Raw genomic sequence first — 27,441 nt, forward strand, 5'->3', positions numbered from 1 at the left:
GCTTGAATGACAAAGTTGAATGGGCATCCATAGTAACCAAGTGATCATCATTACATCATTCTAAATTAAAAGAAAAACCAAATAAAAAACAAGGAACCACCCTCCTTGGAGGTCCTCCCTAAAGATGTCTAGGATATGGTAACTTGTGTATATAAGATCCTTGGCTTGAATGACAAAGTTGAATGGGCTTCCATAGTAACCAAGTGATCATCATTACATCATTCTAAAGTAAAAGAAAAACCAAATAAAGAACAAGGTCATTCCCATTGCTTTTGGTTTCGCGCTGAGGTGGCCTTCGCTTCGTTGGGACGAGCTGGTCGAGATGTGGTGCCCAGTCACTCACATCGGTGAGGGATGCGCTATGCCACATGTCCTTACCCTGAGAGTACTGCTTTAGCAAAGCTAACGGTAGGTCAGACAGGTCTTGGACCATCCTTTCATAGGCCAGACCAGCCACTTGGCTTACTACTCTAAAAAATTTATTTTCTTGTACCATGCTTATTTCTGCAACATTAGTGCTTAACTATTTTAGACTTGGTATTTATCATTTCAAGGTTACTATTTATCCTGGCCATATTGTTCTTTATCACCGCATGCTAAGTGTTTAATCAAATGTGAAAGGTCGGAAGTTAAAGTTGAGAACTCGCTTTTTCCATTTATCCAGTAGACTATAGGTATTTGTTATGGCAATGTTACTGTCTACTGTGTAAGGCTAACTATTTATTCTGTAGTTATCTCCTTACCTTTCTTCATTGCTATTACGAAGAAGGCTTGATTTGACTATCATGTCTCCAAACTTTTGCAGCTTATTTCTGCAACTCTGATGCTTACTATTATGAACTTGGTGTTTATCACTTCAAGGCTAATCTTTATTCTAGCCATGCAAATCTTTATCTCCACGTGCTAAGTGTTTGCTCAAATTTGGAAAGCAGGAAGTCAAAGATGAGATATTGCTTTTTTGCTTATCTAATAAACCATAATTTTTCACTAAATCTATCTTACTGTTTACTTCTTAACCCTAACTTAAGTTATCTCCTTTTATTAGACGGGGTGGAGGGATGTGCAAAGAAGGCAGTGGGGTTATGCTCCTCGGCTTCTTGAAGAATTTTCTTTTGCTAGTTTAGGGCTTCTTCAAGATCTTGAATCTAAGGTTAGAAGAAGTCCATTGTGAGAAAGGGAAGAGATTTCAGAGAGAGATGTCAAGAGAAGGAAGGAAAGGAAGGGGGAGGAGGAAAGATATCAAGACAAGGAAGGAAAGGAAGGGGGAGGGATGAATTCCTTGTCTCCTCTCTTGAGGGAGGGAGTTCGAACAAGGGAATCGGAGAGAGAGGAGGGAAGTAGAGAGATCTTAAGACAAGAGAGGCAGATCTCTAAGGAGAGGAAAAGAGAATGGTAGAGAGAGTAGCAGAAGAGAGAGAGAAAAGGGGGAAAGAGATTGCAAAGAAAGGAGAAAGAGGAAGAGAGAGCAAGGGAGGTAGCGTAAAGAAAGGGAGAGTTGAATGCCCTCTTCAATTTGACTTTTTTTTTCCTTTCATAATAATAAAGGGAGTCGGGGAGGAGTGAACGGGAAAGCATTAGAACATCGAGATCCATGCCAATCCACTGGCTAAGGAACTGGCCAGATCCAGTCCCAAATCCGATTGTGAGCCTAGTTCACATATATATAAATATACATACATACATATAAACACATACATTCATGCATGCATATATTCGAGATAATATGTGGATGCCTAGACAACAACCAAGATAAGGTCGGTCTTAATCGGATGATTGGAGGCCTGGTAATGATGATTTGAGCTATTGGACATGATCTATCTCTAAACTGTCAAAAACTCATGATTTGGATATCCCTAAGATATGCATTGCTTATGCATGCATGCATGCATTCCTATGTACATACATACGTATGCACATACATACACACATACATACAGAGAGAGAGAGAGAGACCGCGTATGTGCTAGTTCATCTGATTGTGGAATTAACTTCTTGGCTATATGTGTGTTAATATTTTTGCCTGGACTAGCTTTAAGAATGTTGCATTGCCATGCCTTATCACTGCAAGAATATTTGCTCGTGTACAAATCATGATGCATGCGGATGAATATGAAGTTGTTGACTACCGCTACCATAGATTAACAATGTGCATAGTCCAACTATCTATACATATGTTCGTGCACACCTACATGTCTCTATGTGTGTGTGTGTTTATGAGAGAGAGAGAGAGAGAAAGATTTAGATCTTAGCTAATATTCTCTTGAGAAGAGGGGTTCCAATCCTACTAGTGCAAAATCAATGATTTGTGTATAAATTGAAGAACTACGTTTTTTGATTATGATCCCGATATTTAAATACTCAAAAAAGACAAAAAGTATCTAAGTTATCTTACATATGCTGATTGAATTTGCGTCCTAATATATATGGCAGATCATATTAACAGAGAATCCAAAACCCAAATCTTGCTTTAGAACATAGATTATCATGTCTCATTAAATCATCCACTTTTGAATGATATATGCATAAGAATTTTTCAACATTTGATTTTGTCTTGACATAATTTATGCCTTGTAAATTATGTTCAAAGTTGTTGATTGATCTTCAACTTAAATAATCTTTGGTTTTGCACTTTTAGGATAGAAGCCTCAGTTCCACCAGGAGGATATTAGCTCAACCCCTCTAGCAATATTACAAATAAAGTAGGTATCCTCCTTTACGTATCTTGTGTAAGCGCAACCTGTTTAAAAGGATGACACCAATAGTGTAGCACTCATTTCTGTGGGAAACCCTTCTCATAAAAATTCAGAACAAACACATCTAATAATAGAATAAGTTGATTCTAATATAATAATGTTTAAAAAGAATATTTAAGGGAAAAAGGATTTCTTGCTTTTGACTAAGTGTTCTTTTCTGTCTTTCTGCATGTGTGCATGAGTGAATGTGCATATACTTTAAGAATCAGAAGCAAGTTTTTTTTTCCAATTTCATTCTAATAAAAAAAACACCATATGTGAATGTTTAAACTATTTACTAAAATATGTACATAAGTAAATATTTGCATGAACACCTAAACACAAGCACATTTCTGGTTTAATTATTCTTAGTTTATATTTAATGTTACAGGCCATGAACAAATGTTGCAACATCAATAAACCAATATTGTTGAGTTATATTAACTCATTACTCTGTTAGGCAAAAGGTTCACCACAGAGTATTCACTCTTAGGCTAATGAACACCAATAAGACCTCCCAAGTCCCAACACAAAAAGATTGCCCAGGATTGAAAAAGATAATAATAAAAATGAGCAATAAAATTAAGGTGCAAAGACCACAAAGGATACTTTTTGTCAGCTTCTAGTATCTTAGTGAGATTAACCTCATTACTCTTGATGCGGAAATTGAGTAATTCATCAATAGAACTGAACCAAGCAGGATGAATTCATTATGGAGGGAGTCTACATGGTGGGGACTATTGCCCAGGTCAGGCAGTTAGATTAGACAAGAAAGCATAACAGGTGAGGGCTCAAGGTCCCTGAGATACATTTTGATATGATACCAAGATACTTTCAAGTTATGGAAAAGGAAAAAGAAAAGGAGCCAAATGGCAGGTCTGTTAAAAGGGAAAACAATGAGCATCTCTCTAAGAAAACTCAACTCAGGCACAACATCACCCACAATAGCTATGAATCATACCAATGAATTGGCACATAATGTAGAAGATTAAAAATATGAAAACAGCCAGTTTATTCTGTTTAAATCCTCCATACCAATGGTGACCTCAACTACAATGCAAAGCCCAATCAGGCCCCTTGATATGTCACAGCAACCTGACCTTTTCCAATGATGAATTCTGCAATACTCAACTTGTTATATGCATCTTCAGAATGAATATCCACAATAGTATTACCAGACTTCATTCTTTGCATGTGTGGCATGCAATCCCAGCAAGATGTACCAGATTATACAGAGCCAATTACAAGTGCAATTTGCTCAATGATGCTAACACATGGGAGCTATGGATATAGTCAACTCGCTATACATCAACAAAGTTATTCTAACTGATGCTTAAACTACCAGTCATGCCACCACAGTAGAATAACCTGACCCGAGACAACTCTATTTTCAACTCCCTACCATAACACACTCTCCGATCATAATTTCTTCTGTTCGACCACAAAAATAAAAGGAATTACGCTGCTTGATTCTTTTTCACAAAATGCTGCTACCATCTTATTAAACAAGTTAACATTTCCAGATAGAAAGGATTAGACAAAAGTATCGAAGTAGATTGAAGAAACCAAAACAAACAACTATCATAGCTTCACTACATATAAGTGCAATAGTGAATTCTTAATATTCAGCATGCGCATGCCTATTAAACTTGAGGTCAAGATATATTATGTCACCATGATCCTTAAATTGCTCCATATCATGCAGGGGAGCACTGTGGTGGGGCGCGTCGGTCGGCCGCTGCTCACACCAAGCCTATCCACGCCTTGGCCACTGACTTTGGCGTCCTCCTTGGGTTTGGATGATGCCTCGATCGAACTTAGGCAATGCCAATGGATTTGCCGATCGGAACTCCTTGAGATCTTTGTCGAAGGATCGGGATTACTGGCTGCAGCTTACCCCGAGGCTTGCACAAGAAGATCGGTACCCTTGGAATCCTTGTCCAAGGATCGGGATTACTGGCTGCAGCTTACCCCGATGATTGCACAAGTTGAATCAACACTCAAGCTAAGGACAATGAGAGGAAAGATTGTTGATTCGATTCCAATAAAACAAGAACAATCTGGTGGGGGATTGACTTATCCCAACACTAGCCTAATCTAGCGGGTTTATCCCACATTAGCCCAAGTTTTAGACAAACCTAAGGCCGAAATACATAGGCACAAGGCCTCCCAAGTCAATAGGCCGACACACTCTTAGGTGGAAATACAAATGCTCAAAGATGTCCTCAACTAGTCCTAACCTATCCCTTAAATAGACTCAATACAAGAGCAATTCGAAATTCAAAATTCAAAGACTCAAACTGAAAAGGAAATGATGGCTGGCTCGTGCGCATGGGCGCAGTCTGGTGGGGGCGCTCGGACAGCGTGCGTTGGTGGGCGCGCACAGTGGGGGCGCCTAGATGGGCGCGCACTGGCAGGTGTGCGCGGTAGTGGGGCACCAGGCTAGGCGCGTGCATGGGTGCACCCGGGCGGACGGGCGTGGGCGCACGCTGGCAGGTGCGCGCGGAAGTCTCGCTCGAATGGGCGCTGGCAGGTGCGTGCGGAAGTCTTGCTCAAATGGGTGCGCACGTGGGTGCGCGCGGACGGACGGGCTGCATCAATGCTGCATCAATTCTCGGTATGAGGGGTGTACCGAATTTCGATATGCCAAACAGATCCCGTATCGAGTCTACTGACAATGCACCAGCATAGTACATGTATAGAATCTGGTACCGAGACTGCAGACCTTACCGGGTATGGCCTATTACAACCCAAAAGAATTATCTTTTCGCCTTTTTCTCTTATATTTTATTTCTTTAATACTATACTTTTGCAAAAATATGGTAAGTGCATCGATTAAATGCTTGAGTGATCCAATTGGATGTGCAATTTATTTTTTTAATTACTAATGTAATACAAAACTTGCAATAACCGCACCACTCCGAAAAACTACATGCACATAGACAATACAAATATATGTAGGTTAACAGAGACTGTAAATTAATGAATAATATTGACGATCCTAGTGCATTGAGATGAATATCTAGTGCTAGCATTGATTTGACAAATGAACAAAGGAAGTGTTGAGTGTTGTTTAGTGTAATTTTAGGTGAGATGTTTTGAAGACTAAAATATACAGCTTTTCTCACTGGATTTTTTTCGGTTTTAGCAGTGTATGGTTGAAAAAGATTTAATAGAGTTTAAGATTTGAGAGATACCTTAGCATTTAAAAGTTGAAGTTTTGACCCAACCCCAAAGGTCTAGAATTTGAACTAAAGACAAGAAGTCAACTCTCATTCCTAGTAAATTCGAATTTTTGAGTACTTTTATTGAACTTGAATAGGTCGTTTTACATGCAATACTCTTAGTAAACAAAAATAAAAGAACTAAAACAAAATTCACTAAAATGGTAATTATGTAATTAACTTTGTTCTATTAGTCTATTTGTTGGTCTGCTTGCTCCCAGATTGTTCCAACCTTCACAAGGTGGAGAATAGGAAAAATTGCTTTCTAGGGAGTATCAATCAACAATGGACAGCACTGATGAATACTGATGTAGTGCCGGCACACTTGATTTTGATCCTTTCTATAAATCAATGGATGTAAGTTCCATTCATATTTAGTAAACACAACCTGTATATTTTAGAGAAACTTTACATGGAGATGTAGATTGAAATGATAAAAAAAACGTAGAAAATGAACTTACAAACTCAAAAGAGAAATAAAGCACAGAGTTGGGCTTACAGAATTACGAGAAAAGGAAATCAATGAAACTGCTGCTGTAACAACAGGCATTGGTTTAGTTGTAGATGAAAGCACTGTCTGGATGAAGCCTGGTATGTTGGTAAATGTTTCCTGAAATTTTCCAGAATGGGCAACAATAATATTGTTACATATTGCATAAAAGGGAACAAGATATTCAATGGACAAAACATGTGTCAGCAAAAAGGAAGACCTATCAAAGAAATAATAAACATGAAACAGAATAGATAAAAACAAAATGTAACCTAAAAGATGTTCGAGATTTTATTTTTCAGAACATTTGATACAAGGACTTGATAATTATAGGATAAATAAGTCTCATAATATGCAACATGGATAAATGTAAAAAATCAGCACAGCATCTGAACTTGACTAATATAATAGCACTTAAAATTCATTCATCTCAACTGCATTGATGGAACAATAACCAAAGCGAAGAAAACATTACCAAACAATTTTAGTTCAACTGGTTCTGGATTAATCATACAAATGTACTCTATGGTAGCCAATAGTTAATGTATCAGAATGTATCATACAAGAGGTTGTATCTTTTATACATCTCACCAGAATAAGAACTATAGTAACAAATGGAAGGTTTAGTCATGTGTCGATCTCATTCTTAGTGAAGGATTAGAATTCTGCATTAAGAGAACATGCCAAGCCAACCTCAAATAGGAAAAGTCACTCAAATAGCAGGAAAACAAAGGGTTATCCCATGATTCCATGTCTATAACAAGCTATACAGATCCTATATTGCAGTTTTCCCCATCCAAGGGCAAACTGGAAAGTGTGTTTCGGTTCTTTCCTGGACAGGAAGTTAAAAAATATTTACATGGTGAAAGCATCTTAAAACAATATTCTTTATTACATTGTCATTTCCTACTACGCCTAACACTTCCTTAATTTATGCACTCTCAGCCTTGCATTACCTGATTTTTCAGAGGCCTGATTTTTCCAGACATCTCTTAGAAATCATCTCCACAGTACACATCATATGATCCTTAGCTCTTTGAACTACATGTCATGCACAATGTACTGATTCATACAACTAGAGTCATATAACCATTCGGACTATAACTTTAGACCATGCAACTATGTGCTTATTATAAGCAAGTCAAGTAACCTAATGGACTTAAAAGATTACACGGAATGCTATGCATAAAAATTATAAGATCATCACATAAGGAACATGTGAATGTGGAAATTAATCTTGGCAGAAATTAAGAGATTCATATTATGTTCACTACTCAGCTAGCAACTAACACCAGAAAGTCTGATAAACAAGTAATGAATATTTGACAATGCTATTAGCAGGAACCAAAATTACCTCTGATAGATCTGCCAGAATGGAGTATACTATATCAAATGCAGAGCACACAGCAAGCTGTACATCTTCAATCTCCTTTAGCTCATAATGGTGACTGATATACAATTGCTATTTTTTCAATTGAAAACAAGAAAAAGCTCAGAATTCAGAATTTAATGTGTATGCACGGCAAAGATTAAAAGAACACAACATTACTGACCTCCAATGCTTGCCTTGAAATACACATAACCTGACAAAGAACATTGTGCACTGAGGAGTCATAAATTATAATGTCCCGAATCATGGATCCAAGTTTATTCGGAACGTGGGTTGCTTTTATGCAGCTTTTCATCACTTCTAACACCTACTTAAAAGCATGTATAGTAAAATCAAATCATTTTTCAATGACTATTGACATGGTAACCCAAAAATATCATGGTCTAACATGTAAAAATTCATATATAGAAGTTTCAAAAATAATAAGTGAAAAAAATCCAGCACTTAACCACAAGATATCAAAAAATGTAATCAGCAGCAAGCACTAGTCAAAACTCCCAGAGAAAAAGAGTCGAACAACAAAAATAAAGATTTATATAGATAGATATAGATGGATGGATGGATGGATGGAGAGGGGGAAGAGGGAGGGAGAGGGGGGGGGAGCAAAGAGGCACCTTCAATGTCACTTTCCAGCGATTATACTTCAACTTGTAATTCCAATGCATATGATTAACCAGTACATATTGAAGAGAAAATACAACAAAAGCAGAAACCGTAGTATCGGCTGCCCCTTTTCCCACAAGTTCAACAGTGAAATCAAGCACTGCATTGACACAGTGAATTATCAAAGAAATGAAGAGATAAACAAACAAATGAACATAAAATAATGATTCAGCTGAAATATATGGAAGAATACAAGTATGCATTATCATATAAAAAGCATCATCAGTAATTTATAAATCTGAATTCTGTACATGCTGTCTGACAGTCCTCCCAAATACACCCCTGAGCTCTCCAATCACCCTACGGGCGTCCTAATACATACACTTTTTCTATTTTTACTAGATTCACCTTTCTGGATTTGGCACATTCTCCCTCATGAAAAAAGAGAAGTGAAAAAAATAAAACATAAGGATACCTTTATTTATCTAAAATCAGATTGAGTTTAATTCATTTCATCTTATGTGCATCACACACACCAAATGCAATGCAAATAACAAAATCTAGTCTAGGATATTTGAATTCTTTGGCCTGCTTGGATACTTCGTTGTCATGTTTGCAAAGACATCTCCTAAGATGAGAGCTGGCCAAGGCAAGGAGCCGGCATGACAGAGAATTGGGGACTGCTAACTGATAACTGAACCCCAAAGGCACAAATTGTTAAGGAATGAGCCAACAAAGTATCAAAAAAAAGTGACCCAGATCACACACAAAGACTAAAACTAGTGCAATAAAACAGTCCAGTTAAGAAAATAAATGAGCTACTTAAAAGGGATTTGAACTTACATCCTCTCGCAAACTTTGCTTTGATACAATGTTAACCATCAAGTAAACCTCAAAAGTTCAAGTTGTTATGGAATAAGTCAACAATGTATATCCTGCTTAACACATCCCCATCTCCCTCTTGCACAATAGGCAGGACCAAATCAAAAGTTCAACTTGTTAACAGATGAGTCAACAATATATATATCAGGCTTAACACACCCCCTTCTCCCCCTTTCACAATAGGCAAGGCCAGATGCACTGATCTGCCACCCAATCCCTAGTGTTACGGTATACCACAAATCATCTTTCTATATAAAATTTTATATCCTTCCGGGACTCCACAATCAATCAAAGACTCAAATCCCAAGCCAGCTCCCACTACTAAAGGGAGTTAGCTTGGAATATCCTAGTTGGACATCCAAATAAGACTTATAAACCATCAAGCAAACTGATGCATTGAGATCATGTCAATATTTTCAAAAAAACAACCAGATTAACATATGCAGAATCAGTAACAAAAACTGTGTCAAATTAGACCAACTTCATCAGAAACCAAACCAACAAGAAACAACACAAAAGGGAAAAAAAAGGTATGGCTTGCTAGAACAGCATTTGACGGACACAGAAAGCTATATTGTATCTTGTTCATTTGTAAGCATGGTTCAAACAATAAGATTTAATATTTTACATAGGTCAAAGCAAGTTTGCATCGGATGCAAAAACTTTCAAATAAAGCTAATAAACAAATGTAATCAAAATCAAATAAAAAGATATAAGGTTTGGCTTGCTAGAACAACATTTGATGGACACAGCAACCTATGTTGTATAGCACAATAGCAGTAACATGAGCAACAATATATAGCACAAGACTGCAGAAGGGGATAAGCTGAGAACAAATTGTAAAAGATGAAAATGTGCCTGAAGTTGTCAGTTGGAAACAGCCCTCACTTTCCCCATCATCCACCAAAAGCATCCTAGCGAGCCCTCCTGAAAGCAACCACGTGCCACTGGAAAAAAAAACTGCATGCCTCAGAGAATAAAAAGAAGAAGAGGAAGATAAATATAAGGATAACAATGTCAGAAGTATCACCAAATCAGCAAGTCACAGTTCTCCAACAAGGGAATCAAATACAATGGAATACATAAAGGATAACAATAACAATAAACATGAGCCATAAGCAATGGCTCAAAGATGCGAGTGCAACAAAGAGAGGTATGTGATGGGAGAGGGATAGAGTAAGAAGACTAAGCAAACACTGGGGAAGAAGATAGGAGAGGAGGTGTAGGTCGTGATTCCAAGATCATGGAAGAATTAACTCATTGATCTTTAATGAAAGGAAACCTGAAGAGGATGCACCAAATGATGTGAAGAAGCCCATGAGTATGAAGAAAAGAACAGAAGAAGCATTCACCTAGCAAGAATACGAAATCAAATGTGACGGTTCAACATAAGTGAGAATGGCTTCATTTTAGAAGAAGTAGGGCATGCTACTAAAATGAGTGTTGAGCAGTTGAAATACATAAAGATGCCTTCCACTTTATATGACCAATTTGCCCAGGCATGTGACAACATAAATTGGTGGACAATGTTATGGTAGGAAGGGCTCGTTTGGTTCGCGAAAAAAGAAGGGGGAAAAGTGTGGTCAACGGGAAAGTAATAAGATGCCTCTTGTTTGGTTGGAGTTTTCAAAGGAGAGAGATGGAAAAGTTGTATTCCCATGGGAATATGATTCTCACATTTCATGGAAAAATCTTTTCCATGAGAAACATGGGAAAGTTACTTTCCATGAGGCGGAAATCACTCCATCTTAATTTTTTCCCAAAAAGGCCCTTCAGCATTAAAGAGGCATTAAAGACCTAACTTTTATTAAGGATATAATAGGAATTACACAACTTTTTCAGGAAAGTGGATGGTCAACCAAACATAAGCACTCTAAAAATCTGTCACTTTTCCATGTTAAACCAAACATGCCAAAAGTACATTCCCAAGCATTCTCTTCCTAGGAATCTTCTTCCCAGGAATCATATTCCTAGGGGGAGAAATGCTTCCCGTGAACCAAACGAGCCCGAAGTAATAACACTGACCCCAAACAAGGCATGTTCATGCACATGATTAAACTAAATACCATGATAGTTCAGCCAAACTGGGTTTCAACATAGCTAATAAAAAACATGCCCTACTAATAAAGTTTGCCAAATTGCAAATATAGTTCATCAAAGTGGAAATTGCAACAATACCAAACCCTCTCGATTTTACCAACTCTACACTGGGGAAGGCAACCTAGCCTTTGGCACAAAAGATCAAATTAACACAAGATAATCCACAAAGTGTCAAAGGATGAATGAACCCTAACAAGTTTCATAGCCCTGAATGAGTCTTATGCAACAAAAATTAAGAAGAGAAGGAACCATCCAATGACAAGCAATCAAATTACAAACAGAAATTAGACTTGCATATAAAATACCCTAATGAGATGCAAAAAAAAAAGAAAAAAACCTAAATATGGGGTAATGGAGCCACACCACGAGGTAGGTGAGAGAATCCAATATCTGTTGTCAACTACAAAGAAGAGAACACATGGAGCAAATAGTAATAGGAAGGTGGCATTAAATGTCATATGTTCCATGATCAAGAGCATGATTCTGAGATCATAGTAATATACAATAGCAACAGACATAACAGAGAATGCATCAGCATAATAGTTCGCTAGAATTTAAGGAAAAGGTTGCCCATGCAAATGAGAGCATTTTCCTCTTACCACTCTTCAAAATTAAAAAAAAAAGAAAATATAGGGTAATTTTTTAAGAGAGCTATTATGTATTATAAGCATTGACATGGAGAGGTGAAAGGACCCTAAAGCCAAATAAGAAATCAGTAAGTAATTAGGAATATTAATCAACATTATTTAAGCACACATGATCAACATCAACAATAGCATATGGCCTTATCAACCATTTAGCTTAAAAAATTGATAACAATAATGTTTGGGCTTGAAGCTCACCTTGGTGAACCATGTAATTCTGATGAGAAGACATTTGACTTCGATGCCACCTCAATAACATAAGAAGGAGCACTACATTGACATAAAAGCAACATTACCATCAGCCTAAAATATTTACACGAAAGATTATAAGCAATGTCATATATATATGCACATATATAAAAAGGTGTATATATAGACATATATAAGTGCCTCCCTCCATAAGTGTAATAATTGATAAATTATTAAGTATTTTAAAAAGGGATTCAAATGATGTAAAGAATTGGTAATAAGAACACAGAGAAGCAAGGAGCAAATATATGATTCCAATATTCATGTCACAAAAGTAATAGCATTTCCTGTTCCTTCATAAAGATGATGTGAAACGTGAAAACAATTGATAACCAAGAAACAAGGTTTGAAGTACTGATACCACTGCTGGTACTGGCCGGTGCATGGTTGGTACAAGTGCTGCCATGCTTCTGTACTGACAACTAATATGTGGTGATAACCCAGTATGATACAGGTATGTAACCTTTTTTATTTTTTATTTTTTATTTTTTATTTTTTCAGATTTGGTGTTGTTTAAGGACTGTAGTGTCGTTACAGTGTTTCTAGGGTCAAAAAAAAAGGGAACATTTGGAGTGTTTATTGTGCTGATAATGACACCTGCACCAATTTAATGCTTTTCTGTTTTTTGCTAGTTCTAGGGTTTCTTCTGGTTTTCTATTTCCAGGTATTTTTCTTATTATTTCCAATTTTTTGTTACTTACAATTTCTTTAAAATACAACAATTTTGAGAAAAATTTGTTTTAACAATAAAGTGCATGCGATGTTCATCGCATGCACTTGATTCATGCCTTCAAATAACATAGGAAGGTTTTCAAAATTTTAGCTTATTCAAAAATTTCATATGAATGTGTTATTTAATTAAATTTATAAAGTAATGATACAAACAAAGAACAGGCCAAATGAAAAATATTTCTTCATTTTTAAACAATATGAATATTTCAAAGATTCTACTTATTCAATTATTTATTTTTAAACAGCATAGTTTTGTTACAAAAAAGGATTGCTCTTTTCATTTTGTGACTTTCAGTCATTTCTACATGGCAAAGAAAAAGGAGCTGTGCGGTGTTTACCTTCCATGTCAATAGTTTTCTGCTTGGAATTGTTAAGCCACTGCGATTAACAATGTCTTTTTACATACATGCAAAAAAAAATATTTACTCATTATCGTGTCCTAGCTGTATTGTATCCTACCTTTTTCAAAATTTACCATATTGGCATGTCCGCATCAGATCGCATATATATCATGTACCTGTATCCATGCTTCATTGGTCAGCCACCCGGTGGATGCTCAAGCCAACTTCAAATGCAACTTGAGCTCCATGCCAGTTAGTACATATTTATCTCTCTCACCCCCCCCCCCCCCTTCTCTAATCCAAAAAAAAAAAGTTATCAGCAGCTTTGTTCATTGCATTGGTGTACTTGAAATGCCGGCACAAAATGTAAGGAAAATTGCTAATTCTTTTGGCAATTTCAATCATTAGCTACACGAATTGCACAGGGAGCAACGGTGCTTTCCTTGCAAAGTGCAAAGAGGGTTAGCTTAATATTCCAGCTTAATAATGGTAGAAGTGGCTTTGGATCGTTCAAACCTTTGTATGCTATCCAACTAACTGTGAACCTCCTTACTAACTACACACTAGATCACATGCTCTATTAGTGAGAAAGGACTCAAGACCTAGTCCAACCTGGTCTGCCCTGGATCGGACATGAGAGAGATCGGGTCTTGGGACCCTATGTCTCTCTAGATCAGGTCGTCCCATTTTGTCCCACAGGACAGATTGGGACTGATGCATCTTAACATTTAGGATGGCTTGGTGTCCCAGAACACTAATTTTTAAATTTTTAACTTTTATTTTTTTTTATTTTTCTATTCTTTCCTGTTTTAATGGTTATCTAAGACTAACCCAGGATCATACCAATACCATACCAACTCAGCTACAAGCCTTGGTTAGAATCCTTCTCTAGTCCAACTATAAGACATACTCTGTTGCTGTAATGTTCTAGAGGCAAGCTTGACAGCAAGAATCTGTGATGAACATCATAGATGGCATTATAATTATATGATTCCATTTGATCCATATTCCATGCGTAGGCATCTATAGAAAATTAAAACATCCATGATATCAGTAGTCGTCTCTCCTGAATCCTGACTACAGAAAAAAGAATATATAGGTAGATTGCTTAAGTGGTGGTGGAGGTGACAACGAAGATGATGGTGATTCCAGTGGCAGCAGCAGTATCAGAAATAATGATAACGACAAAATGTTTGGATATATAGTGGAAAAGAAAAGATTCAAGAGAGCATCACAAGGAAAATGCCAAGTACAATAATTTAAAAACAAGGTTCTACATGCCCAAGTAATGCGAAAAAAAAGACATTAAGTAGAACGGGCTCTAGCATGTCAGGTTGGGTTGCTACCTCTCAACCCAGACCTGGACTTGTAGAGGATTTGCGTTTAAATTTTTTGACTCAAACCCTCCCAATCCAATGATTGCATCAAGTCTGAGTCCAGATAGTCAAAATTTAATAAGACACATCAGGTCTACAGGTTGGGTCAGAGTAGGTCAAGACTAGTACTCAACCAAACATTCAAATGGGTTTAAATCACATGTAGATCAGGTAGTCCAGTTCCAGGTCCCAAATAGAGAGCAATATTAATTAACTCGGTTCTATTCACGCCCTAATCATAATATTAGCAACATAATTCCAAACTATAATTAATTAATTTTATAAAAATGTGAGGAGTATAAGAGTGAAAGTATGCATTGTATGCCAGGTAAAGAACTGACTTTGGATCATGTCCGAATTTGGTTCAAGTTGGGTGTACAAAAATCAGTCCCATATCCATATCCTAATATGCAATATGATTAGGTTAGTACAATTTCACTAGGCCCAAAGCCAAAACTTTTGTTGGGTCTATTTTTGGACATCTACTGGCCGATAGGTCATTGGATCTAGATTGGGCACACAGGGTTCAGGTCGGGTTTTGTCCTTGGGTCCTAGTGCTAGGCCTGATCTATGGTATATAAAATATGCGGTACAACATTAAAATCCACATCACCCATAATACTATCATTGTGAATAAACATTTCTAGTCACAGTTACAAATACATAAATCTGCAGGAGTTAGATCATACAACAATCATGTATTTTGGTGGCTAGAGATAACAAAGTTATCAAACACAACAATAAGTTCATTATTATTATTATCTTTATAGATACCAATAGAAAATCACAACAGATAGGGAAACATTAATTCAAATAAACGGAGTAAATTTATGTGCTTTCAGAAAATAAAGACATGAATGAAGATCAAGATGTCAGATTGTTCTCAAAGATAAAGCTTACCACTTTAACATTTCTGCCAATATACTGAAACAAAGAGACACTATACCCACATTGCTAATATCTTGGACTATGCTGAAGACCAAAGCACAGATAATCTTGACCAAATCAACCCTAAAAGACAGAAGGAATGTGAAATTCCATAAGTGAAAGCAAATGATCAACATGAAACATGTTAAGCATATTCCCTCACCTCACATCATTTTCGATTTGCACACTCCACTTAGAAGCTTGAACAGATGGAGATTTGCCAATTTTCATCAAAGCAAAGCACAAAGCCTACAGTACATAGCCATGGGGAAAAATTAGGAAATATAAAGAAATTAAAAGGGAAAATTTGTAAAACAGATACAATTATATAACCAAGAATAAGATAAAAGGGAAAGATATCAAAGCATCTTTAAACAAGGAAAATTAATGATAAAAAAAGTAAATATAAAACCATGAATAAAGTGTCAATTGGCAAAATGACAGCATGATATGCACAAAGCCAGTACATTACAGATATGCAGCATTGGCACAAAACTAGAAATAGATCAGTGCTTGGTCACAGACGCAATGCATGCCAAACACTGGCACGGAACAAAACAGCATGATATGTGCCATGCCATTGCTAGGCTAGCATGCCACCGAGAGGCAATATCTTAATATGCTCAACATATTTTTCCAATATAAATGGCATCAGTAACCTATAAAAAGATGGTACTATGTGCATATCAAGTGCAACTATTCATTTGCTTCTACCCATTGATGATTGAAGCTTAATAGAAAAATTGCAAGACTCTGAAGAATTTTATTATCAGATGTAAAGCAAGCATTAGTTACTTGACATACATTTGGTACAAGTAAAAAAACAAGAAACAATCTTCAAACATGATAATGATTCAGGCTAATAAGATAATAGATATTACAAAAATATTAATAATAACATTTTGTTAAAATCTTACAATTCATGACTTACAATTCAGGATCTCATCCTTGGATCAACATCAGTTCAGAATATATGATCATGATCCAACATTATAAATTAGTTAGTCCCTTTGATTATGAACCAACTTGATTCGATTATGCTTTTTACATATTAAATCATGTGTCAGCCCATTTTGTATAATTTATTAGACAATATGGCTTTTAAATTACTTAATATTAAAAAGTCTTGAGTGGTAAAATAACCAAACTTGTTATCAGAAATCATAGAGTTCAAATAAGAGACAAATTTCTGTATTTGTGCAATCATATGCTACAATATTATCCATGTTTTTCCTAAAGTATTCTTCCTTAAAGGATAACTGAATTGACATATGCTTCATAAATATCTTACATATACCACGAAGAAACGCGCACAACCTTTGTTCCATCAGACATGCTAATATCAGCTCATGTTTCAGGAACTAGACTCTTTACAAGTATGCCTTTTTATTCTCCATTCATCAACTATACAATGAACTTCAATTTTTTCACATTTCCTTTATGTTTTAAAAATTTTGAAAGAATATTAAAAAAATACAATCTCCTACCTGATCCACGGCTCAATCCAAATTAACCTCACTACAATTTACGACTTGATCACCTTAAACCAAATAGAAAGAAAAGATTATAGCTTTCACCATGAAAACTAAAGGCTCATTAAACACAAAATATTAATGTATCATGGAACTTTTTGTTCATTTTTTACCTCTCACCAAAGACATATATATATGTACATGAAATACATGCATACATACATACATATATGCACACAAAAAAAGCCATACATATATGTACAGTTCAATTCCTATCAATGCAACTTTCTGATAGGCCACCCCACTTGAGAATCCAAACCATTAATCATGATTTGAAGTGTTTAAAATGCCTCAAAACAAAAAGTAAATGTTTTCAATATTTCTTTACCTACGCATCAGTTATCCAGTAGACACAAACAGACAACAAAAATTATGAAGGTTTAAAAACACTACGGGTCTTACAAATTCAAGATCCACACCAATAATCATTATCGACACATATAAAACACATGCAGGACAAAAGGTAGCATGTTTAACTTTTTTAGCCCGAAAATATAGTCAACGTACTGCATCATGCAGACATGATTGTTTATTTCCTGACTCACTCAGCACTCAGGTAAAAACTTTCTGAACATTATGCTAGATAATGTAGATTGCAACTGACAGGAAATTCCAAAAATAAATGGTCTATAACAAATTTTGGGCAGTTAAAATCAGGGTTTAGAGGCATAGAATAAAGAAGGCCACAATATATGCAGACAAGAAAACAAAAAGGTTCATAATAAAGCGCTGGTTTGACAACTAAATACACACTGCCTTCTTCAACTCGATGGGAACAAAGCCCGATAACATATTAGAATACAATGCTCTATAAAGCTCTAGTTTATAATAATCACATATCCAATTTATCATTATCTTTCCATATGCATATGCAAACAAACATTCAAAAATGCAAACATATACAAATCAAATATATGGACGCATGTGTCAGAACAAGCGTGAACGTGTGATGAACATGCTTGCACCATGATACATGGGCATGAGTAGAATTGGCGGATGACTATGATTTGATCATTTCTAAGCCTGTTAAAATCATGGTTGCAAACATCATTTTAAGATGACTATGATTTAAAATGCACCAAGTTGATAAAGCATCATAGGAAGGCCAAATAAGGAAAACAAAGCGACTCAATGGTCATGTAATCCCCAATTACCTTGTTAGACGACATCATCCGATGAAGCAAGTTAAGAGTATGAAAGACTTCCTCATAACTATATAAATGGAACTCTTGAGCCAAACGTAAGAGTAAAAGAAACACTCCTGAGTGTGCACACTACAAAATATACAAAGTATGTCAGAACAAGTGCAACGTAGATATAATGAGTACGCTTTATCGAGATTCCACATATAGTGAAATAATCAAGTTTAGCAAACTATGGAAAATTCTCTGCGCATATAATGGTGTAAAGGCACAAATATCATACTACCAGCAATAAAATGGAGCGTAGCACTTCATCACAAAACCATGCAATATCCCAAGGCTGGTTGGAAGATCTTAATATGGAATGGATGGCTCAAGTTTTAAAATTTCATCTGTATTTATCAGTAAAGTAGGCATATGCAACACGCCCAATCGATAAATCTTGATCTAGTGATCAAAGGATTGCTGTAACTGAAGAAATGAACAAGAAATATCTGACTCAAGATAAAAGGGAATAAACAAAGGTCATAAACTTTCAAACTATACAAGAACAGATATTTATAAATGGAAGTTCAATATAAACTGACAGAACATACATTGTGTACCATCTTTTCAACCACAGCACATGCATATATGTATATGTATGTATGTCTACATATATATATATTCAAAAGGACCAGTCTGGTTTCACCAAAAAAAGAACTTGTCTGGAACAGAATACAATATGCAATTTAATTTGAAAATTCACACAATTATTCATGACCTAAGACACTTGAAATTATCGAGGCGTCTTGTTTATGCATCAACTAGTCATAAAATGCACAGTTTTCAGGCATTAGATACACTAAAAATTTACGAATTCAGATCACTGATAAATAGGTAAGAAACACCAGAGCATTTAATTTTTAGTTTTTGGGGGTGTTGAATATTTTCTAGACCATGATAAGAGGTTTGGAACTTTGGATTCTAATTTGCATGACCATCCAGAAGCAAGATATGCACACACAGGTGGATACATTGACAAATACAGATCCAATTTATAATATAAGTAGGGAAATGCTTCTTCCCACTGTGACAGAATTTGAATTATCAACAACTAGTATGATGATACATATCCAATAGGACCAATACCAAGTTACTGTAAATTTTTCCTCCCTCATCTTCAGTTTTCCAATAATTCTGATAACTGATTAGCAAACAAAGAATTGTTTTCCTTTATTAAAACATGATATATGCTACAACAAGGTAGGGAGGATTTAAGCCCAAGTCCATTGAATTCACATGATAGGCCCTTTGAAACAAGATTCCACTCTGCAAAATTTATAATGACTAAAACCTAAAGTGAATTGTCTTGCAGGTTTCTTAAATAAGCATCACATTGTCATAAGATGGATGGTACCAATTGTCAATAGGATTAGATACATACAAGGTAGGCAGTATCATAAACAATCAACATGTTAATCATGACCAACAACACGACAAAAATTCAGCATGTTTGGGCACTTCCAAACAACATATTGCATTGTAGACACCCAGCTTCTCACACCCCAGAAAAAGGTTAAAGTGTCAACAATGCCCCGAGATTCAACACCCTGAATTAGGGCCTACTCATGATGCATTACCCTTCACATGCATCATAGTCACTGATTTTACAGGAAAATGAACCTGGTCAGCGCAAAAACCCTAGTGACAGTGAACTTTAGATCATCAGTACGTACTTACGATGGGGTTTCCCACCATCAGTAGTCAACTGATGGTAAAGATTCACAGTCAGATGGCTAGGGCTGTCTTAATGCCTGGAAGCAACAACGGCTAGCTAGTCAGTATCCTTTCAATGGCACCACTTTCACCGTCGGAAGGAATTTGTGGCCTATTCGGCCTAAAACTTCCCTAAGTTGTTTTTTACTTCATCTTAACAAGTTTTAACGCGATTTTCACCACTTCTGTTTAGTTCCAAATGGGAAAAGACGCAAGCTCCAGGACTCTCCTAAGAGCCCTATACAACAACCAAGCCCCCAGGGCCAAAGTCAATCCTGGAATTTCCACAAAAATCCTCTCAAGGAGCCCTGAGCCTTTGCAAGAGCAAACTTAGTCCCTTTGTCTCTCTTACATATTCATATAGTTTCGGGCATATTACATAAGTTTAGCCCCTTTATTTTTCTTTTCAGAGTTTTTCAGAAAGGCCAGGTGTCCTAATACCTCAATTTCCCTGCCAAATCCCCAGGTATCTCAATTATTTCTTTTTTCAGCTTTTAGCTTATATTTAGTTTGTTGCACCCAAAAAGGTCCAAGTTCTCTTACACTTTTTCTCCTAGGCACTTTGAAACCCTTAGGCTGGGTATATCCTAGTCCTATGGAGGTTGAACCTGCATCAAACATCTCCCATGGATGGGATCTTGGTGTCTCAGAAGCCAAATCAGTATCAAGTGGCGAACACAAGCAGTTGGTTCATAATAGGATCCTGTGGGCGGATCAAGTACTATATCTAGCAGCAAACCATTGTCCAGGAGTGTAGGGCAGCACAACCATGTTCTCCACACATTAGACCAATATATCTTTCCCTCAAAAGCTATCAATTTTATAACCACTCAACTTTTAACGCCTGATTTTTGATTTATGGGAATGTATTGTACATATCATGATCAATACTTTTGGTTTTCAAGTAGATCATCCAATCATGTAATTTGCATTAGTGCAATTCAAGCTCAAAACTATTAGGTAAGAGAGGATGGATAGGTTTCCTTAATCAATCAATTTATCTACATCTATAAATGTATATATGTGCATGTGTATGTTTTTCATGTATATCGGCACACTCACAGTGTCAGTATGCGCATATCATTGCATGTATATATATGATGCAACTTATATCCTATTTGGTAAAGTTAGCATAAATAGCCAATTAAACCAAGATCAAGGAGCAAGGGAAGTTTTCCATCCACAGCAAGCTCTCCTCAAGTGTTGCACCATCATTGGAAATCCAAGTTGCCAGCATTGGCCTCCCTAAATACATAGGTTGCTTACATAGTCAAAGGGACTGAAAATCACAAAGGAATGAAAACAAGCCCAGATATCAAGTAATCAAGGATGGTACTCCTCATTTAGGCTTCGGATACATGTTGATCCATGAAATGCCAGTAGAAAAATTGCCCTCCAACCAAACCTTGATTGTTTCAGATTTTATATAGCAACAAAACAAGCCTTCCCAAGCCACCCTAAGCCCTTCCATAGGGATGACCTTTGATATCAAATGTTTAGTGCCAACAACAACAGTTCTTGGCATTGCAATTTTTGATGACAGAAAAAACCCAGGCATTAGCATTGTTTTGCTTAACAGATCCTTCGGTGTTTTAAGTTTTGAGTGCAAGTACAGCCAGCCTAAGGTATGAAGGAGAAGGATGGGGAAAATGAGTAATTTGCAGAGTACCCCATGCCCTAGGGTAAGGTTTGAATGGAGGCTCCAAACTTAGCAAGGGAAACATAGGCATTCCAAAAAATGAATTAAAGACTCATCACTTTCCATCATAATAGCTGCCTGTTGCAAGCCGCCTAAAGTAACAATATGGTGCGACTTTCGCAGCAGCATATTGATCCCTCCTAAGGCTTTGTGGTCAAACATCTAATGAGGCAACGTTCGCAATACTGTTTCATGCACTTGTCATACTAGCACTATGTGGTACAGTGTTGATACAAGTTGGTTTGGAATACCAATACTTAGTATGGCCCCCATACGGTGTATGGTTCAGTACCAGTATGGGACAGCATGCACCAATACAGCGAGCCATACGAGCACAAGGACTATAATCAATCATTAGTTAGATGAGTCTGTATTGCTAATTGACTGCTTTCAAAATAGCACATTATATTAGGGTTTGAGTTATGCTCTTGTTGGTCGCCCCACAAAGATCATGCCATGCATCCTTAATAGCTCCCTTTTGGCAAGTTCGCATAATGGCATCTGCCCTAGTCCATTTCCACCAAAACAGAAACACATGGATTAAAATTTTACTTTTCGAAATCTACAAAATTGTGGTTGATCTAGTTTGGACAATAGATTTGGGCATACAATTCAAAAGTTGTTGGCATGAACATTCGCTCACATTCACTCTTTACCTACCAATCCTACTAGATTCAAGGACCTCCAACTAGATTCAAGGCAGGAATCTAGGTCACAAACCCCCAACACAAACAAGAGGTAATAAGATCATGGTCCCAAGTTTAACCCTCCAAGATTACTGATTAGATCATCCACTTCCATCTTCCTAAAAACTGAAGTTAGTTGCCAACCAGCGCAGACTAAAAAGATGGCATCTAAGCATCCATGTGTCTATGCAAGTTCATGCACGATGGTATCAAATAATTGACAAACTTGTACAGTCACACAACAACCAGTACAGGTGCAAAAGGATGAAATGATTCAGACATGTAATGATGCACTATAAGGAAACAGGGATATGTGTTCAAACTTCAAAGCAACTATCTGTTATTATTTAAAATCACAAAATGAGATCTCGAGTATAGTAAAATGGCAAATGAAAAAATGGTTAATATCTACAGCACCAAATTAAAAAAAAAAACTTTTTAGTCCCTTACCTCCCAACGGACCAGTGCAACATTTGCATCAATAACTTTCAAAACTTGCCCACAGGTTCCACTAGGAATTACGAGACCATCAATGCCAGGAATGTTAAATTGATGCTGAATCTCTATGATGTCATGAAGGTTCACAGCACCAGAACCACCAGGGATTTCAAACAGAGTTGTTATAGCGCTCATCTTGTCAAGGTAATTGTATCTGTGAGCACAGAAGAATAAATGAAGAAGAAGAAGAAGAAGAAGAAGAATTAGAAAGGTGAAAAGAAGTAATACAACGATCCAACACTACTAACTGAACTTTTAGTCACAGAACAGAAAAGATTATCAACAACTCATTACACAGTTTTTATTGACCATTTAAATCCAGTTGAATGCAAACATCGCTATCCACTAGAAGTAAATGGGCATACAATAATAAATCAGCGGTTTAAAATCTAAAGAATAAAACAGAAAGGGAATGGAATTTCTTCCTTTTGAAGTAAAAAAAGGAACCAAATGTCAAACAACATATGAAGATTTTTAATGATTCTCGCTGAACAACAGACAAAGCTAGCTCTTGGCTACAAGGCTAATTTAGTAATTGGCTTTAAAACAAGCACATTACAGAAGTAAGAAATTATGTCAATGTTATAAGGCAACCACTTCAAAAACCAAAGTAGATAACATAAGCATCCAGCAACTTTATCCACTACCAAGCAAGCAAGAAATCTATAATGATCATGATGAAGTCCAATATCTCTTACAAGGGGACAAATATAGATAAACACGACAATTAAAGACCAAGAACATGATTATTGTGCAGTTAACATACAGAGACAGCAAAAAAAATAAAACTGGCCACATACACACATTCTGCAGGCCAAATTCCTTCGCAAAGTGCTGACAACAAGCGAACAAATTCAACAATACGAAATGGATATTCTCTCTCTAGCATATAAAGGACAGAACGAATTGGACCATCAACAAAACTATCCCTGTCCCAGAATTGCATGGATAGTGATTCCTGAATCATTAGAGAATGACACCAACAAAGAAATTAGCAAAACTGATGGCCATAGAGAGAATGATTGTCAATCACTGAACTTTATGCGCTCAAACCTCTCCATTGTATATTTCGCAAAGGATATTCAAGATTATGTTCAGAGTGTTGTCCTCCACCTGGGAGAGAAAACAGTTTAGCATACCGAGTTTACCATAAGAAGAATTTCATTCAGTTGTGGATACATTACACAAGAAAAAGTTTTCCACATTAAACGATAAATTTGTTCCATCTGCAAATAAACAAACTAAAAAATACCTGATTTGACAGCTCATAGGAGGCAATAAACGCTGAAATGAATGTTCTCAAGACGTTAAAGAAACCGGAAACAAGGCCCTGGAACATTAGTTTTACAAGTACTTAAAATATAATATAAACATGGCACCAAACCACAGTCAGGATGTTTCAAATCATACAGCTGAGATCAGCATGACAGGAATAATCAGAATGAACCTTAATGAGTAAAATGAATACTTGCTAATAATGTGAAACTAACTTAATCAGAAGAGAATCATACTTCTAATATTTGGAGCATGATAAAGTGGACCATAGTATTCTATCTATTTTGGCTGGCTTACAATGGCACATTACACTTAACCGAGAAAATTACCAAATTACCTTTTTGAGATAGGTCGACATGCAACACTCATACAACTTGTGATCAACTATGCTCAGCCATTTCCAGTCCAGTGCCAGCCATGAACCAGGCTAGGTGTGGAGAATGGCCAAAATCCATTTGCAGCCCCAAGTGTGATTTCATTGAAGTCAAGTAGAGGTTGTCTTGAGATTGAAGTGGCGATATATTGAGTTCTTGATCATATAAGGATTGTTTTTCTATCTATTGGCTGGCTTAAAATGGCACATTACACTTAACAGAGTACATTACCAAAGTACCTTTTTGAGACAGGTCAACATGCAACACTTATGCAACTTGAGATCAACTATGCTCAGCCAATTCCAATCCAGTGCCAGCCATGAACCAGGCTAGGTGTGGAGAATGGCTAAAACCCATTTGCAGTCCCAAGTGCGATTTCATCAAAGTCAAGTACAGGTTGTACTGAGATTGAAGTGGCAATATCTTGAGTTCTTGATCATATAACGTTTGTTTTTCTAATCATAAGTGGGAGATCAGAGCTACAGCTCAAACACATGCATGGACAGTCCAACACACAGGAAACATATGGGTGTATCACCAGTAGGGCACATGCTAGCAAACCAGGGCAAGCTCCAATACACTAAAGGAAACAGTGAGGCCCACTCACACATATGTGAAGATTTTGGCATATATTCACAGTCAATTAAAAATGCACCAAAAGAAGCCATTTATAACTTACAAAGCAAGAATTATAGATTTCAGAACATGTTCCCTTGCAAACACAGCACAAGCATGGTGGACACTTGCAAGTGGATGATGGCATGCTCCAACACAGCATATGACCATAAGGACCACTTACACATATAGGATGGATTTTTTGGCATGCACATTTAGCAATTACAGTAGCAACGTAGCCAGCCAATTATCACTTATACAAGGCAATAATTCAAATCCAAGTGGGATGTCCCAAGAGATGTCCGGACGAGGCACAGTACTGAGTGTCGGGGCGGGACATCCCATGTCGTCCCAGCAACCTGCTCAGCACGTCCCGAGACATTCCCCGTCCCAAGTGTCGAGAAAGGACAAGACGGTGACGTGTCATATTCCATGGAAACCGGGATGGCCCTGTCCCACAGGATTTGAACCATTGACATGGTGCAAAGTTTAACAGTAATAGAAGTTTGAGCATAAAAAACTTACATCTGAGTTCCTTAAAGTGTCACTGCGAACAATTTCCAGTAAATAATTGAATGGAGCAGCTTCGAAGGCTTGACGGACATACTCGGTATGATCAATCTCCTAAAAATATGAATAGTGAATGTCTTGATGTAAAAATGATATAAATGAATATAATAAAAAACATACATATGAAACACAACTATAAGCATATCACTACTTTGTCTCTCTGGAAGAGAGACAACGCAGTGAATATCTTGATGTATAAATATGCAAAGTGAATGTCTTAATGTAAATATGGGATCAATCTGCTAAAAATATGATCAAACTTCCAAAAATATGCAAGTGAATGTCTTGATGTAAAAACGATACGAATAAGTATAAAAAGAAACAACCATATGGAACACATACCATGAGCATACCACTATTTTGTCTATCTGGAAGAGACAATAGTAGACAGAGAAACACCGCCCAGGCAAGAATCAAAGGCCCGGCTTCTATTGTTCCCAAGTCAGTAAAGCTTGAAACTTCAGCATCCATCTCTTGAATATCAGACAATGTAAATGCAGAATAACCCTGCCTGATAAACATCTTTCTAAGTAAACAGCTAAAATAAGGCAAAACTGCAAGACTGGGATTCACAATACATAAAAAACAGAACTGCTGCTACCGAATAAATTAAAAAGATTAAAAGAAACATGTAAGGAAAAGATTAACATTTTAATACAAACCTGAAAGGCACTTCATCATGAACCATCCCAAGGAGATTTTCTAAGTCCATGGTTTCAATAAGAATAAGGAGTAGCTGAGCCTTTGCATGGAAAAATGAATTTCTTGCTTCAACTGATACGGCTAGCCTTCTGATGTTAAATGAACCACATAATATATCCTGGAATTTATAATTAAAAACACTCAAAAAACACTCAAAAACTTTCAGCCTAGCACAAAATAAAGCTGCTTTACCTTGAAAAGCAAGCATAAACTTTTCCATTGCCCAGCTTCGCAGCCACAAAAGCCATCATAGTAAGCAAGGAACAAAATGTCCAAGACCAAGTTAACTTCGATCAAAGTTTCTTCCACCCACAGAACCATGAAGTCAACTTCCTAAAAAGAAATTACCAAATAACAGAAGACGAATAAATAAATGAAGCATAAGCACGAAAACTGACTGCATCAATGGGAAAAACAAAGATCAGAAAACACAATGAAAGTGTAAACACCAGAAGAATATGCAGGAGCAGTCAGCAGAAGTATAGAACTCAATATCTATCTCATCATCCATAAGAGAAGAAGCACTTTTGAGCAGTCCAATTTGCTTTTTAATGGTAAGGATTATATAAGAAAATATTCAATAGAAGTCAGGGGGGAAAAAAGAAAGATACAGAAGAAAATGTGCAACACTGACATAGACATTTGTACACAAACAAATTACAACATTTCACAAAACAACGACAAAATTTACCCATCCACCTAGGTTAAATAAGGATATCACTTCCACTATTATTTCGTACCTATGGCCAACAGATTTCTCCAAAACCCAATTCTGAAGACATCAGCAAAATTCATTGCACGCCTACAATCCAATACGCACCCAACAATTTTACTCCCCACCAGTGCCGATACCATCCAATAAACCCAATAAATCAAGCGATGGGGAGTCTGTACAGCAAA

At 36.6% G+C, this 27,441-nt stretch overlaps 1 protein-coding gene across 8 annotated transcripts in view; it reads right to left on the bottom strand.

The window, feature by feature from the left end:
- Positions 1 to 27,441, bottom strand: part of LOC103706141 (nucleoporin (DUF3414)) — a 70,356-nt gene that overhangs the window by 22,878 nt on the left and 20,037 nt on the right. For 7 of the 8 annotated variants that reach the window (XR_001879399.5, XM_017842543.5, XM_089929808.1 and 4 more), the window contains exons 6-22: positions 26,734 to 26,874; positions 26,502 to 26,659; positions 26,182 to 26,350; positions 25,795 to 25,893; positions 24,258 to 24,335; positions 24,059 to 24,118; positions 23,806 to 23,963; positions 22,958 to 23,159; positions 18,377 to 18,496; positions 15,854 to 15,939; positions 15,664 to 15,774; positions 12,264 to 12,335; positions 10,180 to 10,268; positions 8,451 to 8,599; positions 8,000 to 8,143; positions 7,801 to 7,908; positions 6,456 to 6,566 (exon numbers count right to left, since the gene is read on the bottom strand). Coding sequence is in view for 7 of the 8 variants with exons in the window: in XM_017842543.5 (XP_017698032.4) it covers positions 6,456 to 6,566; positions 7,801 to 7,908; positions 8,000 to 8,143; positions 8,451 to 8,599; positions 10,180 to 10,268; positions 12,264 to 12,335; positions 15,664 to 15,774; positions 15,854 to 15,939; positions 18,377 to 18,496; positions 22,958 to 23,159; positions 23,806 to 23,963; positions 24,059 to 24,118; positions 24,258 to 24,335; positions 25,795 to 25,893; positions 26,182 to 26,350; positions 26,502 to 26,659; positions 26,734 to 26,874 (2,055 nt within the window). In the remaining variant the exon portion in view is untranslated. The remainder of the gene's footprint in view (positions 1 to 6,455; positions 6,567 to 7,800; positions 7,909 to 7,999; positions 8,144 to 8,450; positions 8,600 to 10,179; positions 10,269 to 12,263; positions 12,336 to 15,663; positions 15,775 to 15,853; positions 15,940 to 18,376; positions 18,497 to 22,957; positions 23,160 to 23,805; positions 23,964 to 24,058; positions 24,119 to 24,257; positions 24,336 to 25,794; positions 25,894 to 26,181; positions 26,351 to 26,501; positions 26,660 to 26,733; positions 26,875 to 27,441) is intronic. The other variant, XM_026804311.4, reaches the window with a different exon arrangement.

This window comes from Phoenix dactylifera, chromosome 3 (assembly GCF_051530095.1).
Source record: "Phoenix dactylifera cultivar Ajwa chromosome 3, Ajwa_hap1_PhDact_Kaust_v1.1, whole genome shotgun sequence".
In the NCBI taxonomy this organism is placed as follows: Eukaryota; Viridiplantae; Streptophyta; class Magnoliopsida; order Arecales; family Arecaceae; genus Phoenix; species Phoenix dactylifera.